This window comes from Macaca fascicularis, chromosome 19 (genome assembly GCF_037993035.2).
Source record: "Macaca fascicularis isolate 582-1 chromosome 19, T2T-MFA8v1.1".
In the NCBI taxonomy this organism is placed as follows: domain Eukaryota; kingdom Metazoa; phylum Chordata; class Mammalia; order Primates; family Cercopithecidae; genus Macaca; species Macaca fascicularis.
In genome coordinates, this window is record NC_088393.1 from 79,216 (window position 1) to 104,810 (window position 25,595).

The 25,595-nt window shown below is 50.2% G+C and overlaps 1 protein-coding gene across 36 annotated transcripts in view; it reads left to right on the forward strand.

Annotated features, from left to right (window-relative positions):
* The window catches only part of LOC135968371 (uncharacterized), a 239,494-nt gene that overhangs the window by 7,376 nt on the left and 206,523 nt on the right, over positions 1–25,595 (forward strand). For 9 of the 36 annotated variants that reach the window (XR_012428113.1, XR_012428112.1, XR_012428114.1 and 6 more), the window contains exon 1: positions 23,948–24,991. The exons of 25 other annotated variants lie outside the window; for them this stretch is intronic. Coding sequence is in view for 7 of the 11 variants with exons in the window: in XM_065534672.2 (XP_065390744.1) it covers positions 24,746–24,991 (246 nt within the window). In the remaining 4 variants the exon portion in view is untranslated. Of the gene's footprint in view, positions 1–14,254; positions 16,727–23,947; positions 24,992–25,595 lie in introns of those variants that run through there. 2 more of the 36 variants (XM_065534680.2, XM_065534682.2) reach the window with 1 other exon arrangement.

Genomic DNA, 25,595 nt, shown 5'->3' on the forward strand with positions numbered 1-25,595 from the left:
AGTGCTGGGATTACAGACATGAGCCACCATGCCCGGCAAGAACTCCTTTTTATGTTAGATTTGCTAGGGTTTAGCAGCTCACAGAACCCAGGAAAACAGTTTGCTTAGCTGATTTATTACAAAGGACATTTTAAATATTACAAATGAACAGCCAGCTAAAGAGAAACATACAGCAAGTTTTGGAAGCGTCTTAGTTTTAGGAGGTCTGTCTCCAAGCAGTTGGCATGTACCATTCTTTCAGCATGTGGATGGCTCTTCACTCATGCAGAAGCTCTTTGAATCCCACCATTCAGGGATTTTTACAAAGTGTTCATCTAGTAGGCATAATTGTTATCAACTCCATCTCCAGCCTCTGCCCTTTACCAGAGGATAAATCATTAAAAAATTGATCCCTTTTGAGGTAGAAGGATCTCGTCCTCATGCTCCTCAGTTCCTTCCAGAATCAGCTTCCAGTTCAGCTGCAGAACAGGTTCTGGTGCTGGCTGGAGTAGCCCAGGCAGGTGCCGTCGGGTCTGAGTTCACACTGGTGCCCATGTGGTCTCCAGTTACGGTGTGGGCCGTGGGGTCTGAGTTCACACCGTTGCCCATGTGGTCTCCAGTTACAGTGCTGGCCATGGAGTCTGAGTTCACACTGGTGCCTGCGTGGTCCTCAGTTACAGTGCTGGCCATTTGTGCCTTTCTGGAAAGTTAGAAGGAGGAGCATTTCATCACCTCTCTGTCCTCCCACACCTGATCTATGCTGGGCCACCGTGAATTCTTCCTTTTAACTGTTTCTCTCATCACGGGCAACGCTGGTGTTCTGTGGTCAATGTTTGCCATTTCTGAAAACGGATTCTGTGTTTCTTTATATAATCACGTGGTCTCTTTTACGAATTTCGCTTTTCTTTAAGAAAATCATCGTGCTTTTATCTCTTCAATCTCAACTCTGTTCCCTGACACAGGCTCTTACCAGCTCGAAAATTAAAGGTAATCTTTGATTATACTTAATACTTTCTAAAGTTTTCAAAAGTTTATCAGCACGTGGGTTACTGAACATTGACTGTTTATTTAATGGAAAATTAGATTCTAAGTAGAGTATTAGAGTGAAAATGATCTTTTGATTTAATTAAAATATTCAGGTAAAAATATTAAAATGCCTTCGCCAAACTTCATGCCTGTGTAGCGTGAAAACATTAAGCTGCTCTCTGCTCCCGGGAATACATGAGTAGAGTATGTGTTTGAAAGCGTCATTCCAGTCTTAAGTTTTAGGTATTCTTAAAGGGGTTGGCTGGAGAAGTGACATTTAACATTGAGTGAACGTTTGACAAAGATTTGTCTCGATATAAAAATAGTTAAAAACAATGTTTAGTGTTTCCTGTCAGGGTTCACCCATTAAAGAATGGTCTTGTAAAAAACTCATCCAGAGTGTCGGCGCCCAGAGGTGCTACCTTGCCCACAGTTGTGTCATCTGCTGTCACCAGGCGACACGCCCAGCGTTTAGCTGCGCGTCAGATGTGGCCACGGGGCCACAGGACATCCCTGCGGACGGATGTTCTTATGCAGATTAATGAGGATGGAGACCGCTGCAGAACTGTAAGCCCCCCAGGGGCTGACGGAAGCCTGGGAATACCCGAGACACCAGAGTCGCTGCTGCCCTGGGTGGAAGGAAACCTGCCCTGAAAGATGGGAAATGCAATAAGGAGAAAGTACCAAGGTACATGATGCTGTGAAAATGGAGATGTTTTAATTAAATTAACAATTAAAATCATTTTAATTATGTGAATTACTTGAACTCATGTTAGTTCTTTTTAGGAAATTAATACTTAAAGCAAGTTTGTTTTCTGAAGTGTTTGATTTAATTGAGTCAGCACAAGAGTTAGCATTGATATCTGACCCTCTTCCAGGGTTGGGGCAGAGGAGATGGGGGCAGAGGAGACGGTCCTCCCACCCGCTTTCCCCTGGAGCTCAGCCAGAAATTCCCATTGAGGAGCCCTCAGCTCCCCGAGAGCCAGGAGCTCTTGCGGAGAAGCCGCTGTCGGCATGCCACCCGCTTTGATGGCCCTGCGCTGCCATCCCTGCGCTCCAAGGGCCGGAACCTGCCACTGCCTGTGCCAGACGGGTCTCAGGGAGGTGCCAGCCAGGGGGTATGCATGGCGAGGCCTGAGCATCGCTGTCGGGATTCCGTGGCTGCTGGTTTTATTCTCTCGCTGTTTGTCCCCCTAGCAAGACTCATGAGGTTCCTTGAGGACAAGACCCCCTCCTGCCACCTGGTCTGTTTCCTGAACATTCTCTGCACTAGTACAGCCCCGGGATGCAGCCCTCGGGAATCAGGGTGTCGGCCATAGTAGGGTGGGTCGCTCTGCAGGGCACCATGATGGATGTTAGCCGCTGTGCTTCACTTTGGGGACATGTTTAAGTACAAAAGTAATTTTAAAATTTCACCATTATTTCAAGACAGCTGAGAGCCTATTAGCACAGAATCCCTGGTCTGAATGAAATCAAATGGTTCTTATTAATTATTCATGATACCATGAATATGTAGCCTTATTTATTATAATTGCCAGTCTGTATAATTAACCTTTCATTTGGTTAAAGTACTTAACAGTAAGTAGAGCTGTAATTTCAACTGTTTATAAAGCATATGGAAGAATGTTTAAATGTTTAATTAGAACCACTTTTTTTAGTTTCATAGAGAATTTTTTTTCTTGTCAATGAGAGTCTTTAATTATTTAAACCAAAAGAGAAAAACAGACCAGAAAAGAAAAACAACTAGTAAAGCTCGGAACTGCGAAGGTGGCATCATTCCGTTAGTCTCGGATTTTGCTTCCTGGGTTTGTGACGTGGTCAGAGTCCTTGTCTTTGATTTCCTAACACAAGTTGTTAAAGTTGGAAGTGAGTGTGAAATTGAGTTAGTCTAGCTTTATTCTTTCACGGATGAGAAGTGAATTATCCTCAGCAAGATGGGTGCGGGCGTGGTCCCCGGGGGTCACTGTGGTGAACAGGCCGCCCTTGTGGGGAGCCAAGTTCGTCATCACTGGGACAGAGCCCAGGACACTTCCCCGGCTGGCCAGCCTCTTCCTAGAACCCCACACATTGCAAAGGATGGAGTCTAGATCTATGCCATAAAGAAACGAGGGTGGTTACAGAAAGCACCACGATCTCAGCTGAGTGGCTCTGAGCACCCCAATGTTGGGGCACCTCAGCATCCTGTGTGGCTCAGGCTGTGCCCAGCAGGGAGGCTGGCCCGATCGAGCTGCGGTCCCCACCCTGAGAGTGAGGGCTCCTTCCCCCAGCGCGGGTTAAAGCACCGTGTGTCCACCTGTGCAGTGGCTGGTCCCAGTGGCCCTGGAGGGCTGAAACCCTGGGTCCTGCCACTGGTCCGGGGCATCCGTTTCCCCTTCCTGCAGTTCCTGTGTCTGCGTGTCCAGGGGGCTCCGATCCCTGTCTTAGGACCATGGCTGAGGGGTCAAGTTCACCCTCTTTGGAGCTGGCCCGGATCTTGGTTCTGTGGATCCTCGCTGTGTGGCTCTGGAGCAGTTCTGTCCTCAGGAGATGGATCCTCACAGCAGCCTCTTGGGGCCATGAGGACAATTGATAGGACAACCCCCGGGTAGCTGCTCAAAGCCCTGTGCGGGGCCAGCCCTGTGTCTCCACCAGTTCCTTCGCTCTGTGCTCCCCCCCACTGTGACATCGCCAGCCTTTATTTCCTTTTCCTTGGACCCAGGCAGTGAATGCTCTGCTGGTCTTGGCAGCCCCTTCTCTAGTCTGTCCTCAAATCACTTCCTGACGGACAGCCGTGACTAGCCATCGGCGTGACCAAAACCCCACAAAATAGAACCCAACTTTCCTATTAAGCTGTACAGAGCTGTCCCAGCCCCACTTTTCACAGGCTGGCCTCATTCGCCATGGGATCCGTGGTTCTCACCTGGGGCTGTGGGTGCCCCTGGCATCTGGTGGGGAGTGTCAGGGATGTCCCTCCAGGCCCAGTACAGTCCCCCAGCCGGTGGCCGGCAGACAGCAGCACCCAACCTGATGCCCCTGTGGCTTCTGGTTCCCCGAGGCTGGCTGTGCTTTGCTGCCTCTACATGCTCTCAGACGGGTGCCCTCTCTCCACCTTCACTGGTTAGCAGTGTTCCATCCATTAGAGCTCAAAGCACTGCCTCCCGGCAATGCAGCCCCTTCTCCTGGCCTGCCGTCTGCCTGTGCCACGTGGTCTGTACCGTGTCCTCACGGACCCATCAGAGCGAGGCTCCCAGGGATGGAGAGGTTCCTGCTTGTGTCTCTGTCCCACCTTCTCTGGACCTGGCACCGTGCCCTTTGCCAACAGAGGTCTTGGGTTGATTGTCAGCGAAGCAGACAATCTTTATGGCTCTAAATGACTGTGAAGATGCTTGATTGGGTTATTTTAAAAATAATTGTATATGTAAACATTTGAGTGTGACACAGGCGGATTTTTGGGCTAATGGTCTTGTTCTTCAGGGAGTAACCACAGGCCCATCCACAAGGACCATTTCCAGCTGATTTATGGAACGCTGTTCTACCTGGTTAATTTTCAACATTATCTCACCCTGAGAGGTAGGTCAGCATGTGACGAAGATCACTGGTTTGAATCCTAATCTGCTCCTTAGGAGCTGCACCTTCCATGCCTTCGTTTCTTCCTTGGTTAGGTAGGGAAGGTATGAGCTACCTCAGAGTTGTGAGTGAGGCCTGCATCGAGTGACTGCATTAAAGTGACAAGGACTGCACCCGGAGTGTTGATATTTAAAGACCTTTAAACATCGCGATGCCGCATTTTGGTACCCAGGTAAAACAGCAAAGTTATTTCAGATGCAGACACAGACCCTCGGTGAGGTGGGGGGCTGAGGCAGGAGATGGACCACCGACCCTGTAATGAGGGCGTGGTCTGTTCGAGGCTGAACGAAGTGCACATCATTGCATGTACCACGGAGGTCCCTCTCGTGAAGTCCTGGAAGGGTCCATGTGGCTAAGCCATGTGGTCTGTCCATGATGTCCGGCAGGAGCAGAGCTTTCGGGTGCAGCCTTGCTCTTGTGCGCACAGCCCTCAACGGTCTCAAAAGTCTGAGGCTTAAAGCAGGCTTGGGGTTTCCTTACACCTCCTGGACATCTAATTTGCCTGGCAAACATGTTTTTCTTGGGTATAAAGGTGAAGGAGTGGGTGATTCTGGTGAAAGTGTACTAATTACTGTACTTCTGGGTCAGTGGCGCTTGGTTGAAGACACTATCTGCCCTGGATGGACATCTCTGGGGTGGTGAGAACCGGTGGCTGGATGTCGCGGGGTTGCCAAGAAGATGCCAATTTTCTCCTTTTTCCTGAGTAACAACACCCTGCTTTGTTTAGGGAAGCAGCACACCCAGCTGAAAATCCAATTCTCTTGCACGGCGGAGCGGCTGGTGACACAGGTCCAGATGCTGGGATGCTGATGGGGTTCCTGGAGTGGGAGGTTTCAGGAGGCTTTCCCGACCCACAGCAGCCCTGGGCCCTTGTCCGGCCTTCTTGCCCGGGGCATGACACCTGGAGGGAAAGCAGCTTCGGGGGCCCGAGAGCCAGAAGGCAGAGTCCTGGCGTGTGAGGCAGGCCTGGGCCAGGCTCCTCGGAGGATGTCACAGACCTGCTGCCCATGCAGGGACCACCCACCTCTGACCCCCAAGCAGATTTTCCTCTGTAGCTGAGTGAAATCCTGGTACGGCGATTGAGGCAGTCAGAGGCACCTTTTGTGGAAGGAGGACAAAGCTGGAGAGAAAGAGGTTTTCCTAAAGGCACAAGGCGCTGATTCTGCGTTAGGGATAATTCCTAGGAGTGTGGTTGCTGGTGGGTGGAAAACTGTAGCCAGAGAATAAGTGGGAATGGCACTTGCTGGTATTTAACTGATTCATTCACGAATGGTCCGAACCGTTCCAGTGAAAAGAACATTTCGGACACAGAAGTTTTCATCCTGCCTGACAATCAGTGTGACTGTGGGCTGTTCCATCCTTCCTGGGCGACAGTGAGAGGGTCTCAGGCCCTTCCGGCCCTGTGCTGGCATTTCCCCAGGGTGTGTGCCCCATCCCGAATAGGCTGGAATGCCTCTGGGTGCAGCTGAGCCTCTTGAAAAGGGAAGAGACATGTGATGTGCTCTGGCTGAACAGGAAAATGAGGGAGGACAGGGAGAGGGGCCTGGAGGTGAGAAGGATGGTGAGCAACACTGGGGACAGAGGACGTAGGGTAACACCAGGGACAGGGGGACGGAGCGTAACGCCGGAGACAGGGGCATGGTGGGTAACGCCGGGGACAGGGGATGGAGGGTAACACCACTTCTCCAGGTGCCTTTAGGGGATGCTGCTGCCTCTAGCACCCCAGAGTGAAGTCAACAGGATTCTGTCCCGAGGAGCCCCAGAGCCTGGCAGCTGGGATTGTCGCAGTATGAACCACTGTTCACTAGCTCTGCACCCTGGGACAGGCTCCCTGGTGTTTCCACCCTGGTTTCCCATCTGGACAGTAGGACCCTGAGTGTCCCCGTCCCAGCTGCACCCAGAGCCCTGGACTCCAGCGTGTCGTCAGCACTCATTAGCGTTTCTTTTGTTGTGGTCCGTGGACGAAGTGGCTCTCTCTTTGTGTGTTCACAGCCCTCCTGCTCACTTTACCTTCTGGGAACACTTTTTACATAGCTTCGTATGTGGGGAGGACTCGAGTGATTAATCGAATGTTTCATTAGGTGCAGTTCTTCTGTTTCCCAGTTTTGACACAACATTTGGTGAAATTTCCAGGGACTCCTGTGGTCAGCCTCACGGTTTCACTCTGTCACTTTCTAATACAGTATTCTTTGGGAGTCTTTTCAATTAAGCGCCATCATTTAAAAATAAGTTTTATAATATGCAGTTTCAGGTTAATTCTTTACCTTTGTGTCTCAGGCAGTAGCTACCTACCTGTGAGTAGTCAGAAAGGTTCACGCAGTTTTCCAGGGCGGCCTTTGCATTTACTGGAACTATTAAGAGCTTGTTCCTGCTTCGGTGGCGATTGACACGCAGTACACGTGAGGTCATGCGTGGCTTAGCATCTTCTGCGGGCTTAGAGGTCACTTTCTGTTCTTCCCCAAGCCTGCTGCGCTGTGCCGAGTGTTCACTGAGGGTGACGGTCAAGCTGTCTGGCACAGGCCACCGAGGCCACAGGGCAGGCTCCACGTAGGGGAGCCTGCAGAATGGCAGAGCCTGGCTTCCTCGCCGCCCTTTACTGGGAGCAGAAAGCTCAAGCCTGTGATCAGAGCTGTGCTAGCCCAGAAAGCCTCCGAACAGGCTGAATTTAGGAATTGGCTCCTACCAACTGCCCACGTTTAGGATGTGTTTGAGTTTTTGTGATTTTTCCTGCACTGAAACTACTGGGCTGGCTCTGAGTCACCGTCATGGGACTTCATGTTGCCCCGACAGGAAACGGCGTGGGTGGAGGGCTGCACAGAGGCTTGCTGCCGTGATAATGAAGGGCTTGTTGCCTCTTGGGACAGCGAGTTCAAGCTCTTTGTGATTGTCAGCATAAAGAGTGACCCGCTGAGGACATGGCTGTAATTCAGGTTGGCATGGTTGATTGTCATCGTTGATATCAGGTACCTGCCTCTAAAATGACGGTACCCGTAGTGCGGCTCCAGGAGGGCAGCTCCTGCCAAACACACGTGCTCCTGGGCCCCTGCAGACAAGGTCGTGTTGCCAGCCAGGCCTGCAGCTGTGGGTGCAGAGGGGTCTACAGGGCACCGAGCGCCTCTCTCGATTGTTTGTGGGGCCCAGCCCTCCGTCCCTCCTGGTCCCCAGTGCGGCTCCTCCCAGGATTCTCCCAGCCCCGTGCACACCTCCGTCTTCACAGCTTCCGTAGTTTTCTCGTGGGTGCCCCAGGTGGGCGCCTGGGCAGGGTTCGTGTGTTAGTTGAGTTCTCTCTAGCCGTCCCTGGCTCGTAGCTCAGCAGGTCCCTTCAGATGAGTCAGCCAGCTGTGTACCTGCATGTTCAGGATACTTGTCAGGGGCCTTCCTCAGAGCAAGACCGATGCTCACCTCATCCTTGGAACTTTGGAGCCCGCCCTGGAGAGACTACAGCCACGTCCAAAAGGGCCGTCCGGGTCCCGCAGGCTGGTGGGAGTGACTTCTGAGCCACTCCAGACCACACTTTGTGTTCCTACACCCCACAAAGCCACTTAAAGTGCCATGTTCTGGTGCTGTGTGCCTCACCAGTGTGCCACACAAGCCTGCACGGGGATCTGAGCGGGCGCTGCCTTCCTCAGGCTATGCTTGAGTTTGGGGGCAACTGGAGCACTCGTGGCTGTGATTCTCGCCACTGTCTTGGCTTCCCTAGAGGGTCTCACCCGCAGCCTGAGGACCACATCGGCAGCCACCGAGGAGCCGCCAGGTGTGGCGTTAGTAGTCCCACTCAATCCTTCTCGACTTTGGTGAGAGAGTAGACAGCAAAACTTCAGCTGGGAGCCCCAGGCCTTCTCTGCTTGGGGCCCTGGGACTGACATAGCACAGATCCTGCCATCCGCGTGCTGGAGGCCCTGCCGTGCGGCTCCCTCCTCTGGTCAGGGGCTGCGCCCTTGGGCTGTGCAGCTCTGGGTTCTTGCACTCAGGGCCCCAGGGAGGGTCGTGGATGAAGAGAGAAGGAGAAGGGCTGCGGTTTGAGCCCATCCTCTGCCTCTTGTCCCTAAGTACATTTGCAAAGTTTTCCAGATGAAAACTCAGAAGGGATTTTTAATGACTGGAATCTGTGAATTCCATGGAAGCCAAGTCTGTCCACCTCTTTCAGCCAACTCATTTCTCCCCGTTGGGGCTGATTTTGGCAGCGTTCATAGGGGCATGGACGGAAGTGGTGAGGGCCAGCCGTCGGCCCTGTGTCCCTCCCCTCCTCCCCTCAGCGCCACAGCATTTCGGTGTCATCCCCTTCCCTGCACGCGTCCTCATGAAAACCAAGTGCGGCTGGAGGGAGATGCCTGCGCCCACTCCCGTGACCTTCCCGGCCAGCCTGGCTGCAGCGGCCCCTCGGCAGGCATCTTTCCGGTGCTGCCTCCGTGCCCCTCCCATCACCTGATGCTCGTGCTCCTGAATCTTCACGCGTGTTCTCCGTGCAGCCACCTCACGGGCTCCCTGGGAACGGAAACAGTGTCTCACGCCGGTCAGAATGCTCTTCTCTGTCCACTGAATAGTCCAACACAGAATCACTCCTCTGTGATTATTTATGCTTTGTTATGTAGAACTGAAATAAAGAAAAAGTGAATTTAGACATTACAGCCATCAGGTTGAAGCTCAGTAATTGCATTAGGGAATTAAATGGAAGCAATTGAGCTTCTCGAGTTCTAATTCCACATCTTCGTATCCCCATCACCCCATACCCAGTGTCTAACAGAGCTCTTGGTCTAGGAGTTTCTTGATAAATGCTTACTGAATTGAACTGGACTGAGCTTAACATTCCCACCCAGAGTTAGAAGCCAGTCCCTGAACAAATTGCATTTAGAACATGAGTTTGACGTTACTGTGGTAAGGGGTATCCTACACGTCATAATTCCTAGTCAATATCGGGTATTTAGTCAAATAGACTCAGGTATAGAGAAGCATAGGCCCATCTGGCAAAAGGGCAAGGCACGATGCTTTAGGTCCAGGTCCCCAATATCAACTATGAAAATAAAACGTCAACTCCAATGACAGCCCTGTCCTCAGCTGGTCACTGTTTACGCTAACAATTATAAACAGCTTGAACTTGCTGTCCTGAGAGACAACACACCCTCCATTCTCTCTGCAGTGTAGCTGCCTTGGTGGATGGAACATGCCCCTCCTCCCTCCCTCCCCCTATCCTTCCCTCCCCCCTCCTCTCTCCCTCCCTCTCCCCTCCTCTCTCCCTCCTTCCCCCCTCCTTCTTCCTATCTTCTCTCACTTTTCTCCCCCCACCTTCTCTCCTGGACAAGGGGCAGAAGAGAGGAGACCTCCGGAATCTTCTGCTTCATCCAAGCTGCTTGGGGGCAGCATCAACAGCTGCAATTTGGCTGCCCCAGCAGGTGTCTCAGGGCAGCCTTTCTAATGGGAATCCTGGAATCATGTCTCTCCTTAATGTGTCCTAAAGGCTGGAGGACATGAAGTGAAACAATGCTCCATGCTCAGTCCTGTGACTTTGTGTAATTATTGGTCTTACTTTGAAATTAAACTAAATGATACCCAAGGTAGAGCATGAAAAAAAAGAAAAAACAGGCTATGGTGTTTGAAAAACAAACAAAACCGTTTGGTTTGTTGGTTTGTTCTTAGACCTTCACAGGCTCCTAGGTCACACGTTTCAGTTTCTCAGCAAGTGACATTCTCTGCAGAAGCTGTGTCAGTCTCTTGTTTGATGATGTCAGCCACAGCAGAAAGAAGCACTCCGTAGGCCCAGTGCTCAGCACCTTGGCGTGAGCTCCTGCCATCTTCTGTTCATGCTCATCACAGCTGTGTGCAGTGGGCATCCTCCTGATCCCTGTGGGAGGATGGAGGATGGAGGCGGAAGGGTGAGTGATGGCAGGATCACATGAGGGGTCTCTCCCGAGGTCGGGAGGGGAACCGGCCCAGGACCTTAGTGCCCATCGCATCCTTCTTCCTCCTCTTCTGCCTCTCTGTGACTGTTTGACTCAGGCTGCAGGGACAGACATGAGTATGTGCAGAGCCTGTGTGAACCCCGGGAATGTGTGCTCATATTGGCAGGGAGGGATGTGAGTGTGTACAGAGCGTGTGTGCACACCTTGGCGGTGTATGCCGGCGTTGGCAGGGACAGATGTGAGCGCGTATGGAATGTGTGTGCACACCTTGGGGATGTGTGCTGGCATTGGCAGGGACAGATGTGTACAGAGCGTGTGTGCACACCTCGGGGTGTGTGCTGTTGTTGGCATGGACAGACGTGAGCGTGTACAGAGCGTGTGTGCACACCTGGGGGTGTGTGCTGGTGTTGACAAGGACAGATGTGTTCAGAGCGTGTATGCACACGTGGGGGTGTGTGCTTATGTTGTTTTGTAACCGGCAAATACGTGGCCCGTTGCGTCGGGCGGCCCTACGCCCATGCTGAGCCCGTCAGTGGCCCTCGGGTTGGGGTCTCCATCTGCCCAGACAGCACTCGAGTGGCTTGAGGTTTCAGATTCTTCCTCTACGGATACTTGGGCCTCCTCAGGACCAAACATCAGAACCAGCCAACTGCAAACTACAAGAACGTTCAAATGCATCTTCAGTAGGAAAAACAAAAGCAATTGGAAAAATTTTCCAACGTGACCCGGTGGTTAAGCCTTTAGATACTCCAGCCAACAGATTGAGTCACTTTAAAATTCACACCAATTAAAATGGTTGTGAGAGTTGCAGAGCTTTACCGCTAAACCTTGAAATAATTGAAGCATTCTGCTCCACTTGCTTACAAACTAGAGTTGGGGATACCTTTCAGTCCAAAGTAGCAACCTTCTAAATCCAGCTTAAATGCGAGGCTCCCACTGACACAGGAAGAGACAGTGGCCCTTGATTATTCTCCTGTGTTCAGACACTGTGTCATTTTTTTTTTTTTTTTTTTAATATCCTGATCATCACTTCTGCTTTTCCAATTCAAACTAAAGGGAGTTTAGTTCTGTTTTGGAGAAGCTGTGGTTAGTGGTTTCTTTTCATGGTTTGCTTAATCTCTTAAGTCTGGTGCTTACATTACCCAAATAGACTTTTCTTTAGTACGACAGTGCCATAACCCAGGGCTTCTCCCTCCATATCTGCTCCCCAGGAGGCTCCCTAGGAATGGGCGCTGGAGATCCAGCCCCTCTCCATGTGCCGTTTTCTTTGAGTCCAAGGTAGGTTTGGCTCAGAGAAGAAAAGAGGCCTCCGGGTTAGGTGCCTCTGACTGCTTGCTTGTGAAATGTTTAATGATAAGGCGACTTCCAAACTAATTTACACATTGATAGTTGTAGCTTTAAGTATCACCGCAGTCATAAGAACAAGAAACACTCCCATAAAGTAGATAAGCAGAAAAAAGCCATAGAAGTTTAATAAAGCGCAAATAAAATGGTGTTGTAAGAATGTCCAGTGGGAAATGCTCTCAGTCCAGCCAGATCCAGCTGTGGCGTCAGTCCAGCTGTGGCGTCCTCCTGTAAAAACATTCAGCCACGTGTGGCCCTGATCGCAATCACTACTCTGAATTGTGATCCAGAATGTTGTTGGGGGCCGATGCCGGGACTGTTCCAGCAGTTGAGTCTGATTGGGCGTCACGGTGGTGATGTGCTTAGCGCGGCCAGCTGGGCTGAGTGGTGGCCACCTGTGCACTCGCCACGTGCAGCCGTTATTCTGGTGATGGGGTTGCATGCGGCGCGGCTGGTCCACCTGGGCAATTAAAGTACTGGGAACCCAACCGCGGGCGGTGCCTCCCGACATGGGAGCTGTCTTTTTTATCCAGGGCCCTGTGGCGCTGCAGACCCCTGCCGCCATTCTGAGCTCACAAGGAGGTACTGGAGGGCTCTGCTGGGGCATGGAGGTCCCTGAGCACGTGGTCACTTATTGCTTGTGGAGTGGTCCATGGCCTGTGAGTTTATTCTCGGGGTTTGTGTGGGCGAGGTTAAGCAGTTCACAGCTGGGCACTTACCCCTTACACAGGTGACACTAGTTAAAGTGGAATCTATATTAGCTCACACGGGAGTGTGTGAGGAGCTGGGAGGGTGGGGAGGCTTGGCCCTAGCACTGGATCCCGGGCTCCTGACATTTCTGCGTCTTCCAGTTGAGGGGCCGCCAGAGCCACTGTGGGTCCTGAAGACAGTGGGTGCCATATGGACCAGGGGATGCGGAAGCCTCTAGAGGCTGCGGGAGGCAAGGAGACGGTCGCTTCCCCAGAGCCAGCCTTGCCGACACTTCGACGTTAGCTGGTGGGACCTGTTTCGGAATCCAGCTTCCAGAAATGTGAGAAAATAAGTCAGTGTTTAGGGCGCTAAATTTGGGGTGATTTAGTGGAGAAATAGAAAACTAGCCCACAAATGTGCACGCATTGAAATGTGCTCTGTCCAGGTGTTCACAGTGGTGTGAGGGGGATGGCATCATGGTTCTGGGAACTGTGCAGTTTTACTGAAGGAAGGGGGCTCGCCACGCCTTTCCTCATATAACTGAAGGTATGTATGCCTGCCGCACTGCCCAGGAGACAGGGACTAGAATTCTGACTTTATTTCTTATGGGAACCAAGCCACAGTCAGAACACGGTGAGGGCCGAGACGACCTTCCTACAGCCTGAACTGGGAAGAGGAATCGCAAGTAGTTTGTGTTTTTCTACACAGACCTGTCTTTTTCAGGTTTTGTTAAGTTTTGGAAAAAGGGAGAAGCCAGGCACACCTCGGCGAGGGACAGTGTTTCTGGAGGTGGTGCGGCTTCAGCCTGAACGTGGCCGTGTGGTTGGGAGGCTCAGAAACTGCCCTCCAAGGGCACTCATCTATTCCTTATTGCAGTAATACCTCGTTTACAGAAATCCACAGAAATTACAGTGTGGGAGGCTTCTGGTCTGGATGGGTTTGGACCGAGGTCACGGGGTGTTTTCCCAAGTGCTAATCCTGATCTGGCAGAGGCTCTGTTCCCAAATAATTATTCCACAGTTTCAGAGCCTATATCTGAGTGATAGTCTTTTAACTTTGTTGCATAAAAGGAAACAAAGTATGTCTTGAGGGTCCAAAAATCCATGTGGTAATCATGGCTGTAAACTCATACCTGGGGCTTTGGGATGGAGTGAAAACCACCGTCACCTGGCGTGGACGCTGCGTGGTATTTTTAGCGTGGTGGCCTGCTCGTGCCTTGAACTCTATCTGCAGTGTGAGCAACAGCTGTGCATTTGAGAAATGTGGACAGGTCAGCTTGCTCCTCCAGGGGTCTGCAGGCATCCGGGTGAGGGGCCTGGGATGAGGCCACATCAGTGGGAAGGACCTTGGTTGTGTCAGCAGATATGTCTGTCTCTACAGGCCCGCAAGCCAGCCAGAACCCAGTTTTCCTTTGGTCATCTAATGCCAGAAAAAACCTGTTTCTTAGAGATTGTCATAATTTATATTAATGAACCATTTGACCGTACATAAAATGTTATAAATGCATGAGGCTTTACAACTTGGCAGATGTGTAACTCACATGTCGTTGTACCAAACTGTTGAAGATATTTGTTTCACTTGAAGGTGGTTAGCATTTTATGTGCAAAGCAAATGCCAGTAGCATTTTGAAGGAGTATTTTGGAATTTTAAACACAGTGGGATAGTGCTGGGTCTCTGGGATACTGGTGAGGTGGACGTGACCTCAAGCTCTTGTAGCTTGCAAGCAGGATTGCTAAATTGTCACAACTGCAGTGCTGGAAAGTCAAAATGGATTTCTGTAAATGAGGTATTAGTGCAATAAGGAACAGGTGAGTGCCCGTGGAGGGCAGTTTCTGAGCCTCCCAGACACCCCAGGAGGAAGCGGGGGACGGGGGCAGTTACCCACCAGAACCTGGACGGTGAAGCTGGGTTTGCTGGTGGCCCTGCTTGGCAGGTCATTACATGCAATAAGAAACAGGTGAGTGCCCTTGAGAGCGGTTTCTCGGCCCCCTTCAGAACCGCAAGTGGAAGACGCTCCAAGGTGGGGGGTGGGGGTTCGGTTAATCCACAGGGGCCTGGATGGTGGAGCTGGGTTTGCTGGTGGTCCTGCGTGGCAGGTCATTACATGCACTAAGGAACAGGTGACTGCCCTTGAGGGCGGTTTCTCGGCCTGCTTCGGAACTGCAAGTGGAAGACGCCCCAAAGTGAGGGGGGGCTGGTGGTCGGTTATCCAGTGGGGCCGGATTTGCTGGTGGCCGCTGCGTGGCAGGTCACGGCGTGGAGCGATGGGAGGGGAGTGGAGTGGGAATAGAGGATGCACCCTCCACAGCTACTGCTGGGAGTTGGCTCTGGTAGCAGAAGGGGCATAGATAGAGGGATTCCCATCAGGGGCAACACGACTGGGGTCCCACGTGTGGTGGATGCCGAGGTGTGGCTATATGTAATCTCAGTCTGCACAGCCGTCCTGGTGAGTGGGTTCAGTTAGCTTCCCATCTCACATTTGAGAAATCTCGGGGGCTCACATCACAGCTAGGTGGGTTGGAACTAATGTCTCAGGCAGGACGTTGGCCCCAGAGCCCAGATCTTACCCGCCCCCTCTCTTTTCAGTCCACCAAGCTTGTAGAGAGGGTTGTGTGGTGGTGGGTGGCGGCTGAGAAACCAACACAGTAGAAGGCGGGGAGGAACTAAACCAGGCAGGAGACACAGGCAGTGCTTGGGAGGTCTGCACGGGGTGTGGGTGTGGGAGACACCTCTGGGCCAGTGAACCCCGTTCTGTGCTCCTGGCTTGCCCAACCTTGGCCCTCAGCCACATGCTGCGTGCTTTAGGTGAAATCTCAGTCGCTCGTGTGGTGCGGGCATCTTTTCTCCCTGGCTTTGCCTCTCTTTAAATCACGGAGTCTCAGTGGGGATGGCGGGGCGGATGGTGGTCCATGGAATTTGCCCTCCACCTCCCCATCCTTGTCCTGTCCTGTCTGGCCTGTTACCTGAATCTGTGTCTCTTCAGAGCCTGCAAATGAGTGGAGGCCACGACAGCCTCTCGCTGACCGACCTCTCAAACTTTTATTCATCAGAATAGTGTTAAATGCCGATTCCTAGGCACCCCCATCGGACTCTACGCCTGCCTAGCATGGGTACTTTGGGGGAAGGTACAGAGGATTGCTGGGCTGTTCCAGGGGGGAATTTGCATTGTTGAATGTCTATTGTGTTCCTTCCAGCACTCTACTTTCCACGCACACGTGGCATTAAACCTGGAAGACCTCTGGGTGCTGTGCTGGTGAGGAAGCCCCGGCTGGACGAGGGGCTGCTGGGGCTCGGACTTGATTCCTGGGCTGGGGGCTGCGGGCTTATTCTCTTCAGTGGGTCTGCTGATGGGATGCCCTGAGAAGTCCTGCTGTGCACTCAGGGGAAGGTGCAGAGACAGGCTCAGAAAAGACAGACCATGGATTTAAAAATTCCTACTGGAAAATCTTTTATGAGCAAAGTAATTTGCATCTAACTGAAGACAATCATTGCTTGAATAATTGGTTTGTTTACAAAGTTGGTCCTATGAACAGATTAAAGTTTTCCTTCATGCCTTATCTACAATGTGAATAGGAGCTATTACCGCAACTTAAATTAGCTTTAAATTTCGTATCAGATTGCAGTCCAGATTACAAACGGCTGCTTGATAATCTAATTGATAAAACGGAGGAATTTAGTGCTTGGAACTCGGAGTGAAGGGAACAGAATTGCTTTGGTTTCTCAAAAGGGTGTTGACTGAGTGGTGACCTGGGGTGAAGAGAAGTGGCTAGAGTCATTACACTCGAGGAGATGATCTGCCCCCGCCTTTCTCAGCTGTCTTCTGGACAAAACAAAGGGTGATAAATGGAAAAAATTCAGCACTGAGTTCGTCTATGCCCTGAGCTTCTCATACAGTCATTAATGGGCTGTATCTGTGAAGCCTCCATACAGGCACAAAGGAATTAGGCTAGAGTAAGGCGGCCGGCGACCTCTGGCGTCTGGACCGCGTGTCACTTCCTAAAGCCCTTTTGGGTGAAATGACAGTGGCAATGTCGTTGTTCGGAGGAGTGTAATCTCACGTATGAGATGCAGATTTTAAATGATGCAGATTTTAAACACCAAAGTCAGGAAGCTTGGTGGGAGTGGCTGTCTTCCAAGTGGTTTTCTGTGCTGCCATGGATGAGGCGTGGATGTGTCATCTGTTGGTGAGATCCACTGGTGAAGGGGCTAAGGAAACCATGGAGGTCAGGGGTGTGAAGCTGCATCTCTTCTGGCATCCCAAGGAAATACATCTTGTAAAACTTGTGAATTTGACCCTGACCCTAACCCCAACCCTGAGTGTTGAAGTCTGGTGCAGTGTCTTGAGCCCTCTTCTGCATTGAGGGTGAGTGACTGTAAATGACCGATTCCTCAGTGGTGAAAGTTCAAATGTAGCTTCCCTGAGGAAGCCAGACCTCGGTCACCCGTATCTCCATTGTAAACACTGCGGCCCCTACGCGGGTGGCTGCAAGTTTCCAGGCCTTCCTTGGAGAAGCAGCCGTGAGGTGCTTGATGATTTGATAACATCAGCCACCTTCTGTCTTCTGTCTAATCACGGTACAAATGATTCTCCTACAAGGAAATGGATCTGGTTTCTTCCTGATCGTTGGAAGAAGCAGCCTGCCTAGGGACTCCACCGTCCTCTGCACTTTCACAGCGAAGCCTGTGTCTGTCTCCAAGGAGTGTCACGTGTGTCGTGGGAATCGCTTCCTTAATTCTTCCTGCTTTTGAGGGCTCCGGTAGCTCTGCCTGTTTCACCCGGGATGAGCAGCAGGTGGTCTCTGGCTACTGTGGGACTAGGGCTTGGGGGTGCATCATCACATCCGGTGGCCTGTCCAGGTGGGCATCATTGTCTTTTGCCTGTTGCCTGAGGCAGCTGTGATGCCATGGGGGTCATGCTTGTCAGGGCCAACCCAGTTCTTCCCGTGTACACCTCTCCTGCTGGAGTGCCTTTCCTTATGATGACTTGTTGAATTAACGTGGAGAATGCAGAGAGGCTCTGGGCCTCTCTCTCTCCCATTCTTACTCCCTGGAGCTGTGAAGCCCGACAAGGGAGCCCATAGCCAGAGGCTCCTTTAAATTGAATTAGAATAAAGATTTGATTACATAGCTAAACACATTTGAAAAGAACTTCACAGATTAAATTCCAGATTCAACCCTTCAGGCCCAGTGGCCACGTTTTGGGGCTCAGCAGCTGTAGGTGGCTGTTGTCTTTCTGTGTTGGCTGAGCAGATTGGGGCGTTTCCAGTTCAGTAGGCAACTCTCTTGCATGGCTCTGCCTGTGGTGAGGGCACCTAGGCTGGAGAGCCTCGTGGGGATCCCTTAGGCCTCCGGCTGCAGCCAGGCTGCACGGTTCCTGTGCCCCGGGTCCTCTGCAGGCCCAGATGGATCCCACCACAGAGCCAGCACTGCTAGACTTGGGTACTGTGTGCAGACAGCAGAGGGTCACGTCCGGGCCTTGCAGGGGCTGGGGTGACTGGCCTCCTTGGCCAGGCTTCTGTTTCCGAGTCTTCAGGGGAAATGCATCCACCATCCACCATCCACACCGTGCACCAGAGGAAAACTGCAGGCTTCTCTGTGGATGGTGAATTGAGATCATGCAGAGTGACTAGGTTTGGGCTCCTGAGCAGCGTGGAACCTGATACCTTTAGGTGGAACCTGACATGCCTCCATGTGTACATGGCAAAGAGAATGCAGCATTGTCAGCTTGAATCCAGATGTGCTCCCGTTTTGAGGTGGAAGGTTCTGGGAGTATTGGCCATTGGTGATTGTGCTGCCATGGAGGACTTTGAATGCAGGCACTGGTTTGGGATAACCCTGGTTTCCTGGTCCTGTATGTGGGCATCCCTGAATATCCCGGACTGGAGGAAGGCAGGGCAGATGGGAGGGTGACAAGAGGTGTCAGGTGTTTCCAGCTTTGGGGACTGATGCCATCAGATGGCCGAGATCAGGATGGTGGTGGCCAGGGACCAAAGCAGGGGTGCGTGGAAATGCCATGTTCCTCGGAGCATGGGGAGGACCTCTTGAACTCTATTCCTGGGCAACAGTTCTTCCATTCTCAGGAATCTGTGCCATTGTAATTGAGTAGCAAATTCTGTAATTACTCTAATTACTTACTGTTAAGTCCCCATGCCAATTACCATAAATTAGCAACAGTGATAACAGTTTGCCTGGTCAAACCTTACCAAGAAAAACCAGTGGACCTAGTTTTAGTTGCCTCCAGTTCCCTCCAAATCAGATTCCTTAGCGGCTTGTGTCCCCACACTTGCTGCAGTTCCTCCTGGGCCTGGCAGGCACATTCCAGACATTCACATCTCAGCTCAGATGCAGGCGTGCACATTATTTATAGAAAATCGCACTGCGCTGTGATCGGCTTGAGCTGACGTTCTCTAGGTGGGAGGTGGAGGTTCAAAAGTTCTAATGGGATGAAATTAGAAATATGAATTTTAAAAATTCACGTGTTATGAACTCTGTTCAGTGATTTTCTCTGAAATGAGAGACTATTTGCAGATGAGGCAGTCAGCCTGCAGCTCTCCTTAAATCTGTCCTAGACCTCGATGCCGTCCTTCGGCCTCTTCCTGGGTGTGGGGTGCTCTGCTTGAAGCAAAACCAAAGGAAAGAACGTGGTCTGCATCACTACTGCAGCCAGCTCAACGCGCACACCCACTAGGAGGGGCGTTTGATCACTTAACATTTTAAATGCATTTAACATTCAACCAGCAAGTCAGCCAGTGCTTTCTGTAAGCAAGCTGCCTGGCTCATGGGAACCTGACACTTGACTTCTTGGAAGAGAGTACTTGCTTCTGTGGAGTCTCAATATTTGTCTCATTTCTTGAGACTCTGCTCAAAGTGATGAACGTGAGTAAATTAGGATTTTTTTTTTTTTTTTTTTTTTTTTTTTTTTTTTGTAAATTGGACCACAGAGCTCTCTAGGCAGAGTCAGGGGAGTAAACGGCTGTGAAAGATGCCGCCTGATGTGAGCCACGGCCAGGCACTTTGGAACCTGGGATCCCATCTCCAGCCTTTCAAAGGACACAGACGAATATAAAATGCAGATGGGAGAGTTCATAATTTGGGCATCTCTCATCTTTTGAAATCCAAGTGCAAAGAAAAAGTTTTGCCTTGAGGTCTTAACCCATACTTGTTTTTCTCCTGAGGTTTTAAGATTTTCTTAACTGCTTTTCTCTCCCCCAATCCTTGAGGAAGTTCTATCTTCATATCTTCTTAAAAGATATGGTTAAATTCAACACTGAAATATGAAAACATGCTTTCATATTTTTCTTTAAACTGAGGTATCTGACATTGGTGAAGAACTAACTGGGAGTATTGGTTTATTTTTATTTTTTTGAGACAGTCTTGCTGTGTTGCCCAGGCTGGAATGCAGTGGCACGATCTTGGCTCACTGCAGCCTCACCTCTTGGTTCACGCCATTCTCCTGCCTCAGCCTCCTGAGTAGCTGGGATTATAAGTGCCTGCCACCATGGCTGGTTCATTTTTGTGTTAGTAGAGACGGGGTTTCAACATGTTGGCCAGGCTGGTCTTGAACTCCTGACATCAGGTGATTCGCTCACCTTGGCCTCCCAAAGTGCTGGGATTACAGGCATGAGCCACCACACTCGGCCTGGGATATTCTTGATTATTACCGTAAAATATCCCTTTAATAAAAACAAAACAGAACAACAACAACAACAACAAAACAGCTGTCTGAAAAGTCTCGAAATTAAAGAGCTCACTTGGACGGGGATTTGGACACCAGTTGAATGGCCCAGCACACCATAGTTACATGGGCCACTCGGCCTGTTAGGTCCTTAGGGTATTTGAAGTCATATGGATATTTGCATTTCTGCCTCTGGATATCGTGTTAGTATTCGGCTAGTGTTTGAGGGCCAGGCTCAGATCCGGGAAAACAAGAGCCCCTGCCCTCACGGCACTTCTCTTCCATGTGTGTGTGTGTTAGGAAAATAGAAAGCATAAGATATTTTTTTCAATGAGCTGGGAAGATGGAAAAACAAGCTTAAGATGTTTACTTGTTCAGAAGAAGGGGAGTGCAAGGAACACTCAGCTTTGCTGCTGCTGAAGGAGGCCCCTGGTGGAGGCTGTTTCAGAGGTGGGGTTTCTCTGAGAAAGGTGGTAAGAGGCAAATAGGATGCCCCATCTGGTTTGCCAGAGATGGGGAAAGTTAGTATCCCCAAAACAGCTTCAGCATTCTGGCAAAGCTTTGGAAAACCAGCTACGGTGTAGGACCTTGTTGGCCGCTGGGTAGAAGGAAAACATTGCTGGTCCTGAGGGCTGTACTGTTGTTCCGCTGCTATAAAGAACTATCTGAGGCTGGGTAATAAGGAAAAAAATGTTTAATCGGCATACAGTTCTGTGGGTTGTACAGGCTTCTACATCTGGGGAAACTTACAATCAGGGTGGAAGGTGAAGGGGAGGCAGGTATGTCTTCATATGGCTGGAAGGGGAGACAGAGTGAAGGGGAAGGTGCCATGCACCTCCAAACAACCAGATCTCAGGAGAACTATCATGAGGACAGCACTTGGGGGATTATGCTAAACCATTAGAAACCACCCCCATGAGTCAATCACCTCCCACCAGGGCTCACCTCCAACATAGGGTTAGAGTTCAGCATGAGATTTGGGTGGGGACACACAGCCACACCATGTCAGGCTTCCCATTCTTCTCCTGCACGTGCTTCGCAAATGGTTCTGTCATTGGTTTTTGTTTCTGTTGATACATAATATACGTACATATTTTCAGAGTGCATGTGATACCTTGATTCACCCCTATATTGATGAAATCTGTGTACTTGGGATGTCTTTCACTTTAAATAGTTTCTTTTCCTTGTGCTGGTTATGTTAAGTTATTCTCTCCTAGCTGTTTTGAAATACACAGTAGATGACCCACTGCCATCCCCCTGCTGATTTATCAATAGTAAGTCTCGTGTTCCCATTAGGCTGTGTGTTTGTGCACATTACCAGCCTCTGCCCATCCTACTTATGAGTGGGCTCTGCTGGGCCCTGTTGACCACCTACTTTTGGCCTCCATGAGATCTGCTCTCAGCTCCTGCTTATGAGTGAGAACATGCGCCGTTTCCTTGCTTGGCTCGTTTGCTTAACGTAATGTCCTCCAACTCCATCCATGCTGCCGCGGATGACAGGGCTCTCCGCTGTGTGGTGGAGTATTGCTCCTGTGTATGTTCAGGCCACGTTCCCTTCATCCACTGTTGACGGGCACTCAGGTGATTCCAGACCTTGGCTACTGTGGATGGAAGCTGAGAGCAGTCACTGGCTTTATACTTGGGGGACGTGAGCCACTTTGATGTTCTCAAGCAGCCTATCCCCAAAGCCCTCCGTAGAATGCCGCATTCGTTTGTACCCATGGCTTCTTCCACTAGGATGAACAGCTGGGAAGGGGCTTTGAGTGAATGCTTGGGTTTCTGTCTTTAATTGGTACCCAGCTACACTGGCCAAGCAGGGGTCCCAGTGACCCTGGACACTACCTCACATAAGGTCCAAAGATGCAGTTAGGTTCTTTTTTTAACTTAAAAAAAAAGCTTTTGACCTGGTTAAGCTATAGCGTTATTAGTTAGAGTTTTTCATATTGGAAAGGTGTATATTTTATTTTCTAAGAAGGAAAGAAATCCTGTTAAATACTCTAACCACAGATTGAATCATGTCAAGGAAAGAGGTACTATTTTGGGGGAAAATTACCCCTTCATGTCAAAGATCAAGGAGATGACTTACATTGTTTAATTGAGTTAATTATGAAATCTTAAGTGGTTTTAAGAAGATGAGCTGTGGATGCTGCAAGACATGAGACTGATACGGATTTAATGTTAGTCAGCCCTGACAGAATGTGGCTAATATTTAAAGCTTGCTGTAGATTATAAGTTAATGTAAAGATCTGTTTGATGCTTTTATTTTACAAAATATTATTGAGAAAAAGTTTGACAGCCAAGGAACCGCCTTCAACCAATTTCTTCCTAATTTCTATCACCAGAAAATTTTGTCCTGTTAATTCCAGAATTTACTTTTGGAAAGTTCCCGTAAGGAGAGCAGAGGTATTGGTGGTTGAATGGTGACTTGAATTTAGGTGAAGATCGTTAAATATTTCATAGTCATGTTTGTCTTGGTGGTTTTAGCAATTTTATATTAAACTTAGAACTGTGAGTCAAACCAAATGTGTTCTTTTGCTTTTGTGATACTCCTTTGTATGACTATGCTGGTAAAGAATGATAAAATGTGTATTGGGTATTTTTTCTGTGTAGATATTAGGATTTTTAGGGGAACAAATTATTCTTCTAATATACACTGTGCTGTGTGTTGGGTCCTTTGTATATTAGTTGAATCACTCTAATGAGGACCACTTGAAAGTCTGTTTCTATAGCAGATCTTTTATATGTTGACTTGTGTTATGCAAAATCCTTCATCCTCTAAGAAGACTAAGCAATGGGTTGGAGGAGAGATTTAATCACCCATTAGGTCTATTCCGAATGCCCAGAATTGAATGCAAGTACTAATTATGTTTTTGAAGTGGTGTGTGTGTGTATGGGTGTGTGTGGTGGACTCCTTTTTAGGTCATGGGAGGGAGGTAAAGCGAAGATGAGATTTGCTGATGAACATTTGTGCACATGCTAGTGGAGAAGTCATATGACTTGACTGCACCTGCGTACTCTGATTTTGGTTTCGTTAGTGTCCGTAGCCACAAGCCTCAACTGCCTCTGGGACCCACCCTGAGGGGCTGTGGTGAGGGTTATTACAGAGTCGTGCGTCTTAGTGAATGGCACAAACGGCCTTGTGGGCCTACTTTGGCTTTGTTTGAACCTCTAGATTGTTAAACTAAGTTTAACATTTTGAGGATTATAAATTGTGATTCTTGTCTAAGAAGAGGTTTCTGTTGTCTCTGAAGACAGGAGCCCCAATACAGATGGTCCCTGGCTCCCAATGGTTACATTTGTGATTTTTTTTTCAACCTTGTGATGGTGTGAACTAGTCACACTCAGTGCATTGTTTGGCCCAAGATGGGCTGCCTCTGGATGAACCCGTTGTAAGTTGAAACTATGAGGTCAAATGCACTTTCTATTTAGGATATTTTCAGCTTACGCTGGGTTTATTGGAACAGTTTCATCCCATGGTAAGTCAGGGAGCATATGTGCTCATAAAAGTAGAGACGATCTCATAGATACCGTGAGATATAATGTCTCTGATGTTATAGAGATACGATGAAAACAATCAAGTGGGACTTGGAAGCCTTGGAGGGACTCACATGGGCAGCTCCTGGAATGCAATCCTGAGCGCCACTGGCTTCTGGATGTGACATCTGTGCCTTCTGCTTAGCCCAGTGTGTTATCGGCTGCTCTCGAGGGCAGAGAGGTCCAGCGTTCCTGTGTTTAGGTGTTTGAGCTGCCTTAAGAGGCTAGGTCAATTCTCACTGGTGTCTTCAGGGCTTTAGGCTTTCTGAACAAGCAGGAGGAAGCACGACTTTGTAGAGCTTTGGAAATCTCAACGGACTTCAGGGCCATCCCCCTTGGCAGGAGAGAACCCCACTGGAGGCGAGCAGGGTGCCCTGCGTGCCTGTGCTGGGCCCAGGCATGTACGGACGTTGTGAGGGCCACAGGACACAGATCGGTCTTGGTTCACAACTGGTGTCGATGGCCACGCAGCATTTCTGCCAGGTACATGAGTGCGGGGACTTGGGTTTTGGGGTGTGCGTCCTGGTTGCCTAGTTGCTTGGAAGACCCCTATTCAGACCCCAGCCTGAGTCACTGTGACAGGCCTCCCGCTTCACACGCCACACGGAAGCCGTGGCATCGGTCACTGACGCCCACCGGCTGTCAGATGTGCGTGTGTATCTTCCCTGGTCTCGTGATGGGTCTTGTTTTGAGGTTATAGTAAATGTTCTTTACGAGGGGTTTTGGATTTTTTTATGTTGTTTGCAAGGAGGCAGCAGGGAGTGCTTGAGCAGTGAGATCCCCTTTCCAACCAATGCAATTTCAGATCACAGCAGGTAATTAGGGCAGCGGAGCTGTGGGATCACCTACCCAACCAATGAGAATTCAGATCCCAGGAGGTAATGACGGCAGGGGGCGGGTGGCAGAACCCTGAACTGTGGCTGTTTCTGGTGTCTTGCCTCGCGGACAGAGCATGCTGGGTCCTCCGTGGTCCTCTGTGGGGTGAGTGGAGCACATGAGCTGGGTTCTGCTGAGCTGTGGCTGGCTCCCCATCCAGGGGTTTATGCAGGACTGGTTCTTAAGACAACTTGGAACCCAGAAAGCAGCACGAGGAGAACGGGATTGTGCCTTTCTGGATCGTTGGTGCTTCCCAGTCTCAGACACTGAGCAGGCTCTGAGGGGTCTTGCCAGGAAGACTTGCACAGTCGGCCCCCAGGATGGAGTGGGGCTGCAGCGGGTCTTGCAGGAGCTGGAAGTGGGGGTGAGTGTCTCGCAAGCGGGACCTTTCAAATGGGCCCAGCAGGATGCATCCGTGGAAATGGTGCCACCTAACGCAGGGCTGCAGCCAGCAGGGCCTGAAGGGCTACAGCAGGCTCTGTCTCTGCTCTCTCTTGAAAGAGTTTCTGCATGGTTTTCCTTGGTCTTTGTCTATTTGGAGGACGCTTCCCCCTTTCTTGGGCTTACCTAGCCTTCTGAGCTGCCTTGTTGCATAGGACAAAGCCCTGAGAAGGCATTTTTATCGCATAATTATGTTATCCTGGTGGCTGGATAAATGACCTGCAATTGTGGGTGACTCAGTAGCTCTGAGGGTGTCCAATATGCAAGCCAGAGGTGGGAAGGAAATGTTCAGGCAGGCATCAGAGGATCTGTTCTCTGCTTCACACTGGGGCCCTGGTTTGCTGACAGTCTTCACACTTGATCCAAAATGGGGATAATGAAGTCTCACGGATTCGGCTTCAGCTGAGAGCTGCCTCCAGCACAGTCTTGTGTGAGTTACAGTTTATAGGTTTGGTGCAAAGGGCAGGCGTCAGTTGATCTTATTTGTGGTGGTGCTTAAGGTGGGTTTTCCGTAAGGAATGTAGACT